Raw genomic sequence first — 12,985 nt, 5'->3', positions numbered from 1 at the left:
AGCAATAGGCCAGTAAATAATTTTGAATATTTTCTGATATCTTAGAAATAGGTGGTCTTATATGTCTGGGACGTATTTTATTCAATTTTCAGTTAATTTTACATAAAATCCAATAAATTAAACAACTTTTATTACGCCATAAAAACATAATATGTTTCGCTTTATTTCCATCCTTTCCTAGAAATGTTCTGTTTTGTTATATGCTTGATTGAGGTCGCTAGCTTTTAATATAAAGGACATTTTAAATTTTTCAAAGATTTCAATTTATTTTAAAAACGCTTTCGCCCGTTAAGGCATCATGACTTACTTTTTTTAACTTCCAAACCCTAGACAAATGTCCAACTTTCTCACAATTGATACATTTTTGTTGTTTTACCAAACATTTGCCATATCCATGTTGCAGTCCAACTCTGTTACACACTTCACTTGCCATTATCTTGTCTATTTCACGATATGCTCATCCTATTGTTTCCACCAATTCCAATAAGATTTCAATGGCGTACAGTCTTCCTTTAAACCCTTAGGCCAGCGCTGTAGTATTTATGCACTTGGGCCAGCGCTGTCGTATTTCTATTTCAAATTTAGGGAAGTTTACTTCCCCTGCAAATCTGTCACTGATTCATTCATAAAAATACCCACATATCTGTAATGTTGTGCGAGTTATTTTAATCATAATCGTACAACAAAATCTGCAAAGCTTTCCAATACCTCTTTCAAATTCTACCCGTGCTGCAAAAATGGTTTTTAGGTTTATATACTGACCTAAACCTGCCTTCATCCCAGAAAGCCTGAAGTATTTTCAATGGAAGCAGAACATTTGAGACTTATCTCAACGGTTCAGGTCCTACATTAGCTAGGAAGAGGTCCCTTCTAACTTCTGCTCTGTGAGAATCAACCCCTATACCTTTGACCTTACACATCAACAGAAAGTGGGCTTCCCGGTTTGTTGATTCACCAAATCCTTTACATGTAACCTTTTCCAATTTTGTTTGAAATAAGTCATAAGTCTCACTGTTATCTCTGTATTTACCATGCTTTCTACGGCTTTCATTGACCCCACTAAAGAATTACTAAAATAACTTATTTTTTGACAACAAAAAGAACTTATGATACCTTAAACGGAGGAAGCGTTAAAAAAATTAAAATTGTGGAAGGATAAAATTGTCTTTCCTAAAAGATTGGGCGAAGTCTTCCGTTAGCCGTAGCTCGCTGTCTGGTTACTCGTGAGACAGTCCAGTAGTAGCCCGCAGGTGTCAGTATGTGTACCACAAAAACTGGTGCCGAGTACAGTACGAGTATTTGCACAGGCTGCCGCAGGTCTGTCCTCGCTCCTTGTTATTGCTATTTAAGTGGTACACGTGACAAGTAGAGGTGAATGAGCACGAAGGGAAGCGCAGTGCGTGTGAGTATGTGTACCACAAAAACTGGTGCCGAGTACAGTACGAGTATTTGCACAGGCTGCCGCAGGTCTGTCCTCGCTCCTTGTTATTGCTATTTAAGTGGTACACGTGACAAGTAGAGGTGAATGAGCACGAAGGGAAGCGCAGTGCGTGTGAGTATGTGTACCACAAAAACTGGTGCCGAGTACAGTACGAGTATTTGCACAGGCTGCCGCAGGTCTGTCCTCGCTCCTTGTTATTGCTATTTAAGTGGTACACGTGACAAGTAGAGGTGAATGAGCACGAAGGGAAGCGCAGTGCGTGTGAGTATGTGTACCACAAAAACTGGTGCCGAGTACAGTACGAGTATTTGCACAGGATGCCGCAGGTCTGTCCTCGCTCCTTGTTATTGCTACTTAAGTGATACACGTGACATGTAGAGGTGAATGAGCACGAAGGGAAGCGCAGTGCGTGTGAGTATGTGTACCACAAAAACTGGTGCCGAGTATAGTACGAGTATTTGCACAGGCTGCCGCAGGTCTGTCCTCGCTCCTTGTTATTGCTACTTAAGTGATACATGTGACATGTAGAGGTGAATGAGCACGAAGGGAAGCGCAGTGCGTGTGAGTATGTGTACCACAAAAACTGGTGCCGAGTACAGTACGAGTATTTGCACAGGCTGCCGCAGGTCTGTCCTCGCTCGTGGTTATTGCTACTTAAGTGATACACGTGACATGTAGAGGTGAATGAGCACGAAGGGAAGCGCAGTGCGTGTGAGTATGTGTACCACAAAAACTGGTGCCGAGTATAGTACGAGTATTTGCACAGGATGCCGCAGGTCTGTCCTCGCTCCTTGTTATTGCTACTTAAGTGATACATGTGACATGTAGAGGTGAATGAGCACGAAGGGAAGCGCAGTGCGTGTGAGTATGTGTACCACAAAAACTGGTGCCGAGTACAGTACGAGTATTTGCACAGGCTGCCGCAGGTCTGTCCTCGCTCCTTGTTATTGCTACTTAAGTGATACACGTGACATGTAGAGGTGAATGAGCACGAAGGGAAGCGCAGTGCGTGTGAGTATGTGTACCACAAAAACTGGTGCCGAGTACAGTACGAGTATTTGCACAGGCTGCCGCAGGTCTGTCCTCGCTCCTTGTTATTGCTACTTAAGTGATACACGTGACATGTAGAGGTGAATGAGCACGAAGGGAAGCGCAGTGCGTGTGAGTATGTGTACCACAAAAACTGGTGCCGAGTACAGTACGAGTATTTGCACAGGATGCCGCAGGTCTGTCCTCGCTCCTTGTTATTGCTATTTAAGTGATACATGTGACATGTAGAGGTGAATGAGCAAGAAGAGCAGCGCAACGTGTGTGAGTATGTGTACCACAAAAAGTGGTGCCGAGTACCACGAGAATTTGCACAGGCTGCCGCAGGTCTCTCCTCGCTCCTTGTTATTGCTATTTAAGTGATACATGTGACATGTAGAGGTGAATGAGCAAGAAGAGCAGCGCAACGTGTGTGAGTATGTGTACCACAAAAACTGGTGCCGAGTACAGTACGAGTATTTGCACAGGCTGCCGCAGGTCTCTCCTCGCTCCTTGTTATTGCTATTTAAGTGATACATGTGACATGTAGAGGTGAATGAGCACGAAGAGCAGCGCAACGTGTGTGAGTATGTGTACCACAAAAACTGGTGCCGAGTACAGTACGAGTATTTGCACAGGCTGCCGCAGGTCTGTCCTCGCTCCTTGTTATTGCTACTTAAGTGATACACGTGACATGTAGAGGTGAATGAGCACGAAGAGCAGCGCAACGTGTGTGAGTATGTGTACCACAAAAACTGGTGCCGAGTACAGTACGAGTATTTGCACAGGCTGCCGCAGGTCTGTCCTCGCTCCTTGTTATTGCTACTTAAGTGATACACGTGACATGTAGAGGTGAATGAGCACGAAGAGCAGCGCAACGTGTGTGAGTATGTGTACCACAAAAAGTGGTGCCGAGTACCACGAGTATTTGCACAGGCTGCCGCAGGTCTGTCCTCGCTCCTTGTTATTGCTACTTAAGTGATACACGTGACATGTAGAGGTGAATGAGCACGAAGAGCAGCGCAACGTGTGTGAGTATGTGTACCACAAAAACTGGTGCCGAGTACAGTACGAGTATTTGCACAGGCTGCCGCAGGTCTGTCCTCGCTCCTTGTTATTGCTACTTAAGTGATACACGTGACATGTAGAGGTGAATGAGCACGAAGAGCAGCGCAACGTGTGTGAGTATGTGTACCACAAAAAGTGGTGCCGAGTACCACGAGTATTTGCACAGGCTGCCGCAGGTCTGTCCTCGCTCCTTGTTATTGCTACTTAAGTGATACACGTGACATGTAGAGGTGAATGAGCACGAAGAGCAGCGCAACGTGTGTGAGTATGTGTACCACAAAAAGTGGTGCCGAGTACCACGAGTATTTGCACAGGCTGCCGCAGGTCTGTCCTCGCTCCTTGTTATTGCTATTTAAGTGATACACGTGACATGTAGAGGTGAATGAGCACGAAGAGCAGCGCAACGTGTGTGAGTATGTGTACCACAAAAAGTGGTGCCGAGTACAGTACGAGTATTTGCACAGGCTGCCGCAGGTCTGTCCTCGCTCCTTGTTATTGCTATTTAAGTGATACACGTGACATGTAGAGGTGAATGAGCACGAAGAGCAGCGCAACGTGTGTGAGTATGTGTACCACAAAAAGTGGTGCCGAGTACCACGAGTATTTGCACAGGCTGCCGCAGGTCTGTCCTCGCTCCTTGTTATTGCTACTTAAGTGATACATGTGACATGTAGAGGTGAATGAGCAAGAAGAGCAGCGCAACGTGTGTGAGTATGTGTACCACAAAAAGTGGTGCCGAGTACCACGAGTATTTGCACAGGCTGCCGCAGGTCTGTCCTCGCTCCTTGTTATTGCTACTTAAGTGATACACGTGACATGTAGAGGTGAATGAGCACGAAGAGCAGCGCAACGTGTGTGAGTATGTGTACCACAAAAAGTGGTGCCGAGTACCACGAGTATTTGCACAGGCTGCCGCAGGTCTCTCCTCGCTCCTTGTTATTGCTATTTATTTTTCTGTGAACGAGTGCGAGCCCTTTAATTATGAGCCATCGGTTTGGTCGGCTCGCTAATGATTTAGAGCTCAATTCCATTGTCTAGCGCACGGCCAGAGCAGCGCCTCAGGGCGAGACCAGAGCTCGAGTCCTGTCTGCCGTTCTGTCCAGCACACACCCCCCCTACCCAGCGGTCATCAAATATGCGTTCATCTCTATGTCACTTCTATATTACAGCTTTGGTTTCAGTACTAACTGATATCTAACTACAGACAAGTTTACAAGCCACATTGACCAGTGCTTCTTAACATCGTTATCTTTAGCAAAGTAATAAGGTGTCATGAACCACGAGTGTAAACCAGTTCTTGTAAATAGTTCAATCAGGGATATGAGGAGAGTTAAACTGGACAAAGTAATTGATTATGAAAGCAACATTTTTTACATTTTCCAATCATTTTTCGGTGATTCAACTAACCTGTAACACGTTTTGAAACCTGGAATCGGATCCCTTCTTGAGGTAGATCAATAAAACTGTACCCATTCTACAATAACTGCAGTCTAGGTATATATAATCAAGTCATATGATAGTGTTAACGAGAATAAGTCAGAAATCACGTGTGTCGACGTAATGCTTAATTTATTATCTCCAACATATGCACTTAATCAAAATATGAAATTAAACGAGACAGACAAATTACCATTTTAAGAAGTTTCAACTAATTTTCAACAGTGCTCAAGAGAGATTCTTACATTACATTAATCCTTGCAACCGATAACTCCTGGGATAGTTTACTCATTGTGAGGGATTCTGGCAAGAAACCCAAATTTTGCAGGTTCGAACATTCTAAGCACCATAGATAATTTAATACTGTATATGGGTCTTTTTTAACAAATAAATAAATATAAATTAAAAGGTTGAATAAACACATTTTACAACGCTTCTGTGAAGAAGATTACTTGAACCAACAATATAAAATGTCATAACTGCAGTTTAACTCATAAGGATAACTGCAGCTACAAACTCCTTAAAGATTCCCGGTACGACCAAATAAAGATGATCTGTTTGTTATACAAGTATAAAGTATGTTGAATATGACTAACAAACTATCATATAAATTATAAATGTAATAAATTCCAATCACCAGTTATACAATTCACCGTGATGCGCCAATAGAAACGTGGTTTTTGCGTCATCATACATCTGTCATGTTGATTCACCTACACTAGAATCAACCCACATTATAATGTTAACCATGCGAGGTAAACTTAAAAAGAATTTGGCGTTGTTTCCTTCCCGTATTTCTTGTTCATTTCTAACAATGTATATTTTGAGCGTCCCTTCCGAGATAATGAAAAGCGTAAGTATTAAATCTCCTAAAGATTCAATCAAAGGTTGTCAAACTGGATAGCAAATCTGTTCACGAATCTCAGCGACATTTTTACATGTTTTGCAAGAATATATAATCTGTGGCACGGACAGCCATCAATCACTCTGTGGCTTGTCCTCAAGATTAACACGGCCGAACATCTGACTGTTGCTGATCACTCAACATTCCCTGCCGCGTGAGAGCACACCTGACGAGCCGAGTGGTCCGCCTCAAGACGGTGGTTGCCTCTCTCCCTGATTGAGTTGTAGCTCCTTTTATGAGCGGACAGAACCCGCTAACAACATAATAACGAAACTACAGCGTCGTTAACGCCGCAACCCGCAGTCGGGACTCCCTCTCCTCCAGTGTCCGTCACCGTCGCTCTGCCTCCACCTGCAGACTCGCTTACATAAACACGTAAACTTACCCCCGAGTCTGACTCCTGGTCGTCAAGGCTGGAAGCGGAAGGAACGAGCCGGATGTTGAGCCTTGCCCGATCGTAGTTCAACTTCTCCTTTTGCTCATTCTCCAAGCGTGCGGCGAAGCAGCTCTGACAAAGCTCTGGAATCCAACATCACAAACCTTCTCTTAATACGTTATAATACAAAGACATGTGAATTTCACCTGTGGTACATTCATCGTGTGTTGAGAGTAATGCTCCGCCTACAGTGCGGAAAGCGTTGGGGAAAAGTACAAGAGGACCGAGCAAACTCCCAAAACATTGGCGCGGTAACTAATCAAGCGGCCATTTTCCCGCCTTGATTGTTGTCCAGTGTTGCTCCAGAGCAAGTTCGAGCTACTCGAGAACGCATGTTAATCGGCCTGACATCCCGCATGTTAATAATCATCATTAAGGTAATAATTAGAGATTAGTTCTCGACCTAGAGATTGAACAAGTATTGGTACAAAAACTATACCCGATGCAAACATTAATGATATAGATTTAATCCTATTAAAATTACACATTTAAAATACGCATACGATAATACAATTAAAGTTTCTAACGCAGATTCACATTCCGACATCTATACAGAATAAGGCGAAAGTCAAACTTTTGGTAAAATGAAGATAAATTGCTAAATCATAAGGGTTTAAAACTAGTAGTCGTGTATAAGTTATCACACAGACGACTTTCATCATTACTCATAATCACCGATGAATTTGAGTATAAAAACTGACACGTTGATTATTTCGGGATGAGACTATCAAAATAGTCTCCGAGACAAAAACAATGTTTACTCTACATAATCACAGTTAATATCCTCTACATATATAATGTATCATGTTACGAGATAAAGTTGGGGCTAAGAAGCCCCCTGTAACACTTAACCTGGAGAACCATCAGTCTTCCGAACCATCACCAATGTCCGGGCAGGCGGACTACTTGCAAGGAAGACTACGCTCAGTGGTCATCCAAGGAAGCAGCAGCCACGCTCGACGTTGCTCGATTCTGTTATCTCGCGATAACCGCCGTACCAGCTACACTGCTTTGATGGTAATAGGAGAGAGACGGTATCGAAAGGGATCATAATAACAAATGATCAAATTTTTCATATGTAATACCTTTTTAGCATTGACATATATAACATTAATCACTAGAACCGTAAATAGTAGATGCATCCGCGCCAGCTAACGAAATGAGACTAAGAAAAGCAATTTCAGTAAATTTCAGCTCGTTTATTTAAGATAATTTTTAAATGTACGTTCACAATTTAATTAATGTTTTACTATGTATAATAATTATGTTTCGATTGAAAACCATTCAGACTTTAACAATTTACAGATTTACTTGTAGACAAACTGTATGACACACTTGCGGTTCGTATAATCACACACACACACACACACACACACACACATTAGTATTATATAGTAACAGATACTAATCAGCCAGCATTGAACAATCGTCGTCACGCCGAGCAGAAACCACTCGAGAAGGCTACAACAGGCACGCTATTATAGCGGAGGGAGAGATGGGAAAGAAATTATTTCGGCCTTAATCACTTTACCAATACACCATCAGGAAAGATGTAAGCGGGAGAGGGCGAGGGAGGGGAGGGGTGGAGGTCGGTTCTAATGGAGCGGAGAGCGGCAGGGATGATATCTTGGCAAGTGGTCATCCCTTATCTAATTTGTGCTGAGAAGTGACCCCTCCCCACCCCGTGTTGGCCAGCAAATTGGACACACCAGACCGGATTAAGTTATCACCCCCCACATTGACCTGTATAACCCTTAACATCGGCCTTTTGTCCCTCTCCGGTCATTTAGACGTGTTCACCTAAGCCGCTGAGATATGGGGTGGAAACTCAGATATGTGACACACTAATCAGCCTGATAGATCCCTTGATATGCTAAACCCACTCAAAGTCTCCATTTGTCTGGCAGATATCGCACGCTTCATTTGCTGCGCCCTGAGATAACAAACATTACCTGTTGTACAATACAATAATACAATACAATATACTTTATTGCCAGAAACAATTTTAACATTGCATAGCATGCGTCACATAATAATAATTGTATAATTATTAAAATAATGAAATGTCTTATGCTAACAATATCGATTTTAGTTAACAATAAAAGTTGTCAAGCAGTAAAATTAATATATAATAAAAATAACTTTGGATATCAGCGCCCCTGCACTACCGCACATTGGAGCTAGTGAGATGGTCCATGAATTCACCAACTGTATAAAAAGAATGAGACACTAAAAAGTGTCGCAATGTAATTTTGAACCGATTTAGATCATTTATTGATTTTATTTCTTCAGGGAGCCCATTTAGAAACTTTATGCCGGCTTGAGAAGGAAGTTGCTCGTATCTTCTCAATCTATGCTGAGCAGGTCTGACATTTTCTCGATACCTCGTATCGTAGTTGTGAATGTCACGACCTCGAACCATTTGGCTCTTAAACCGACAATGTACAGTAGTCTCCAGTATATACAAACATGGCAATGTTAGTATTTTGAGCTCCCTAAATGAATTTCTACACGACTCTCTAAAGTTTAATTTAGCAATAATTCTAATAGCTCTCTTCTGTAAGACAAAAAGTCTGTGGAAGTCGCCATTTGAACAGCCACCCCACAATATAATACCGTAGGATAAATGTGGGTGGACCAAACCGTAATATGCAATTTTCATTATTTGATCTGAACAGTATTCGGCAAGACCTCTCAAGAGATAAATATTACTTGATAGTTTCGCACAAACACTGTCCACATGGTTCCTCCAAGTCAACCCTCTATCGAGGTATATTCCCAGGAGTTTCGTACAGTCAACTTCATCCAGGACCTTGTCGTCCAACATCACAGTAGGTCTGTACTGAAATGGTGCAGTGCTTCCACCAAAAACCATGTAATTTGTTTTCGAACAATTAAGTTTCAAGTTTATGTTTTCAAAGTATTGTGTACATACGTTTAATTCTTCGTAAGCTTGAATTTCAACTTGAAATTTTGACTTGCATGTGAAAGAGAGAGTCGTGTCATCTGCATATTGGACTATGTGTCCTTTATGAATCTTTGAATTCAAATTGTTTACGTACACCAGGAACAAAACTGGTCCGAGGATGGATCCCTGAGGGACCCCATATCTAAGACTGGTTGTACGTGAAAATGAATTTTGAACTGATACTTGTTGTTTTCTATCGGAGAGGTATGACTGAAGCCACTTTAGCGGCAAACCTCTAATACCGTTACTGTGCAATTTGTTGAGTAGAATGGTGTGATCCACACAATCGAAAGCCTTAGTCAAGTCAAGGAAAACGCTGAGCGTTACTGTTTTCTTGTCCAAGCTATCAACAATCAGCTCAATTAAGTGCGTGATTGCATCGATTGTGGATTTACCTCGCCTAAAGCCAAACTGATTTGGAGATAATATATTATTTTTCTCAAAAAAATTTAGCATCCTACTTAAGAAAAGTTTTTCAAAAACCTTACTTAGCACTGGTAGGATTGATATTGGCCGATAATTATTTACTTTCAACGGATCATGTTTCTTAAAAATTGGAATTACTACAGCTCTTTTCAGTGCCGTAGGAAACATGCCTTCTTGGAAAGATGTATTGATTATCATTGTCAGTGGTTTCAGCAGAGGCATGTAACATTGCTTGAAAAGCCATGTCGACACGCCATTTACGTCAGTTGACTTCGACACCCTTAGAGAACGCATCACGCCAGCCACTTCCTCCTCTGTTACAGGAGTTAACGCCATTGACATGACGGGACTTGGTGTCGGCGTTGGGGACTTGTCAGACGGGACTTGGGACTTGTCAGACTAAAGTTGGACACATTACTTGTCGCTCGTCTCTCCTTGCATTACTCCTAATACACCAAGCTATGGGATGGAAACTCAGATATTGTACACACTAATCAGCCTGATAGATCCCTTGATATGCTAAACCCTCTCATAGTCTCCATTTGTCTGGCAGATATCGCGCGCTTCATTTGCTCAGCCCTGAGATAACAAACATTACATGGTGTCAGACTAACGTTGGACACATTACTTGTCGCTCGTCTCTCCTTACATTACTCCTAATACACCAAGCTATGGGATGGAAACTCAGATATGTGACACACTAATCAGCCTGATAGATCCCTTGATATGCTAAACCCACTCATAGTCTCCATTTGTCTGGCAGATATCGCGCGCTTCATTTGCTCAGCCCTGAGATAACAAACATTACCTGGTGTCAGACTAACGTTGGACACATTACTTGTCGCTCGTCTCTCCTTACATTACTCATAATACACCAAGCTATGGGATGGAAACTCAGATATGTGACACACTAATCAGCCTGATAGATCCCTTGATATGCTAAACCCACTCATAGTCTCCATTTGTCTGGCAGATATCGCGCGCTTCATTTGCTGCGCCGTGAGATAACAAACATTACCTGGTGTCAGACTAACGTTGGACACATTACTTGTCGCTCGTCTCTCCTTACATTACTCCTAATACACCAAGCTATGGGATGGAAACTCAGATATGTGACACACTAATCAGCCTGATAGATCCCTTGATATGCTAAACCCACTCATAGTCTCCATTTGTCTGGCAGATATCGCGCGCTTCATTTGCTCAGCCCTGAGATAACAAACATTACCTGGTGTCAGACTAACGTTGGACACATTACTTGTCGCTCGTCTCTCCTTACATTACTCCTAATACACCAAGCTATGGGATGGAAACTCAGATATGTGACACACTAATCAGCCTGATAGATCCCTTGATATGCTAAACCCACTCATAGTCTCCATTTGTCTGGCAGATATCGCGCGCTTCATTTGCTCAGCCCTGAGATAACAAACATTACCTGGTGTCAGACTAACGTTGGACACATTACTTGTCGCTCGTCTCTCCTTATATTACTCCTAATACACCAAGCTATGGGATGGAAACTCAGATATGTGACACACTAATCAGCCTGATAGATCCCTTGATATGCTAAACCCACTCATAGTCTCCATTTGTCTGGCAGATATCGCGCGCTTCATTTGCTCAGCCCTGAGATAACAATCATTACCTGGTGTCAGACTAACGTTGGACACATTACTTGTCGCTCGTCTCTCCTTATATTACTCCTAATACACCAAGCTATGGGATGGAAACTCAGATATGTGACACACTAATCAGCCTGATAGATCCCTTGATATGCTAAACCCACTCATAGTCTCCATTTGTCTGGCAGATATCGCGCGCTTCATTTGCTGCGCCGTGAGATAACAAACATTACCTGGTGTCAGACTAACGTTGGACACATTACTTGTCGCTCGTCTCTCCAAGCAGTAGCATTATTCCCGCCGCGCCGTGACGATCGCCATTTACTATTGGCCATTGGGCAGTTATCAGAGATTGTTCATTGCGTGTACACCTATTCTTCAGTTCAGTTTGTAATGATGGGTGCTTTTTTACTAACTGCCTTATAGACAGTACATGGGCATTTACGTAATACAAAACTTGTTGTGATTCTTGACTTATGTTTGTCAACGCTATGGTATGATTTGTTACATTTTTACCAAGATTGTAGTTGTGTGTTATGTATCAACGTTGGAGGAAGAGATCGGATTCAAGATTTTAAAATGTGTTACATATTTGTTGTATCACTGAAAAATGGCAACAGTCCAAAAATATCCCAAATGCTTTAGAGACAGCGAGTATGGAGTTGTCAAACACCATGTTTATTGTTATTGCTGACATGTTATGATGTGTGTATTTTAACCTACGTTGTATTTATGTGTTGGGTCATGAGGAAAAAACAGACTGCAGATCTTAAAATGTAATGATTCCGATTTTTGCATCACTCACTGAACGATGCCAAATTTCCAAAAAAGTCGAGTTATCCCCCCAATGACTCCATCGTCAAACACGACTATTTAACTAATGTGCTTTGGTTTGACCTATTGTAACTTCACCTTTAGTCCATGTTTATTTATTTATTTTTTTTTACAGATCAGATGTATTAAATTAACCCAATTAATTTATTTGTTTACAGTTTTATTACACTTTCTACAGGACATTTTATAGCAACTTAATATAGCTAGGTATTGATTTCTTTGCATAGTTTAAACGTTAAAAACAGTCTTGGCCAATGCACAATAAGATTAGAAAGTCTAGATTATACCACAAAATGTATTTGTCAACATTGTTATTATTATTAATTCTGTTAAAGGAAAAGAACACTGAATTCCAATGTATACAACATAATTCGTTCAAAAAAATATTAAAATGTTGCAGAATTGTAAAAAAAACTGTTAACGATAAAGTATCGTTATCTGTGTATGTTTTAAATCATTCATGGGCAACCGTAAAAGAATCCTAGTATATTTCTCAGAATAATCCGATAAATTACTGACCACCTGCTTACTATTGCAAGTAACTGATCAATGGAGTTCGGTAAGAATAGTTTTACATCACCAATGATGGGAGGTTGCCGACTGAAGTAGGAGAAGGGGCTACTAGTTCGACGCTGAACAATAATACGTACAAGAGTTTCAAGATCTATTAACAGTTGTACTTCCAATCTTCAACAGCAAAACATGGTCATATCCAGGGAACAAAACTGTCTCTAAATTATCTAATAACCGTGCATTAAAAACTACTCGAACTCTGCCGAACTTAGACGCGGTAAATTTGTTATTACACGGAATACATTGG

General features: G+C 41.6%; 1 protein-coding gene across 3 annotated transcripts in view; it reads right to left on the bottom strand.

Moving 5' to 3' along the window:
• The window catches only part of LOC124361727 (ubiquitin carboxyl-terminal hydrolase 48-like), a 213,769-nt gene that overhangs the window by 57,405 nt on the left and 143,379 nt on the right, over nucleotides 1-12,985 (bottom strand). For all 3 annotated transcript variants that reach the window (XM_046815669.1, XM_046815668.1, XM_046815670.1), the window contains one exon: nucleotides 6,262-6,395. In XM_046815669.1, coding sequence (XP_046671625.1) covers nucleotides 6,262-6,395 — 134 coding nt within the window. The remainder of the gene's footprint in view (nucleotides 1-6,261; nucleotides 6,396-12,985) is intronic.

The sequence above is a fragment of the Homalodisca vitripennis genome, chromosome 5, assembly GCF_021130785.1.
Source record: "Homalodisca vitripennis isolate AUS2020 chromosome 5, UT_GWSS_2.1, whole genome shotgun sequence".
Taxonomy (NCBI): domain Eukaryota; kingdom Metazoa; phylum Arthropoda; class Insecta; order Hemiptera; family Cicadellidae; genus Homalodisca; species Homalodisca vitripennis.
Note: the sequence above shows the minus strand (reverse complement) of the source record. Positions and strands in the feature narration are given on the sequence as shown.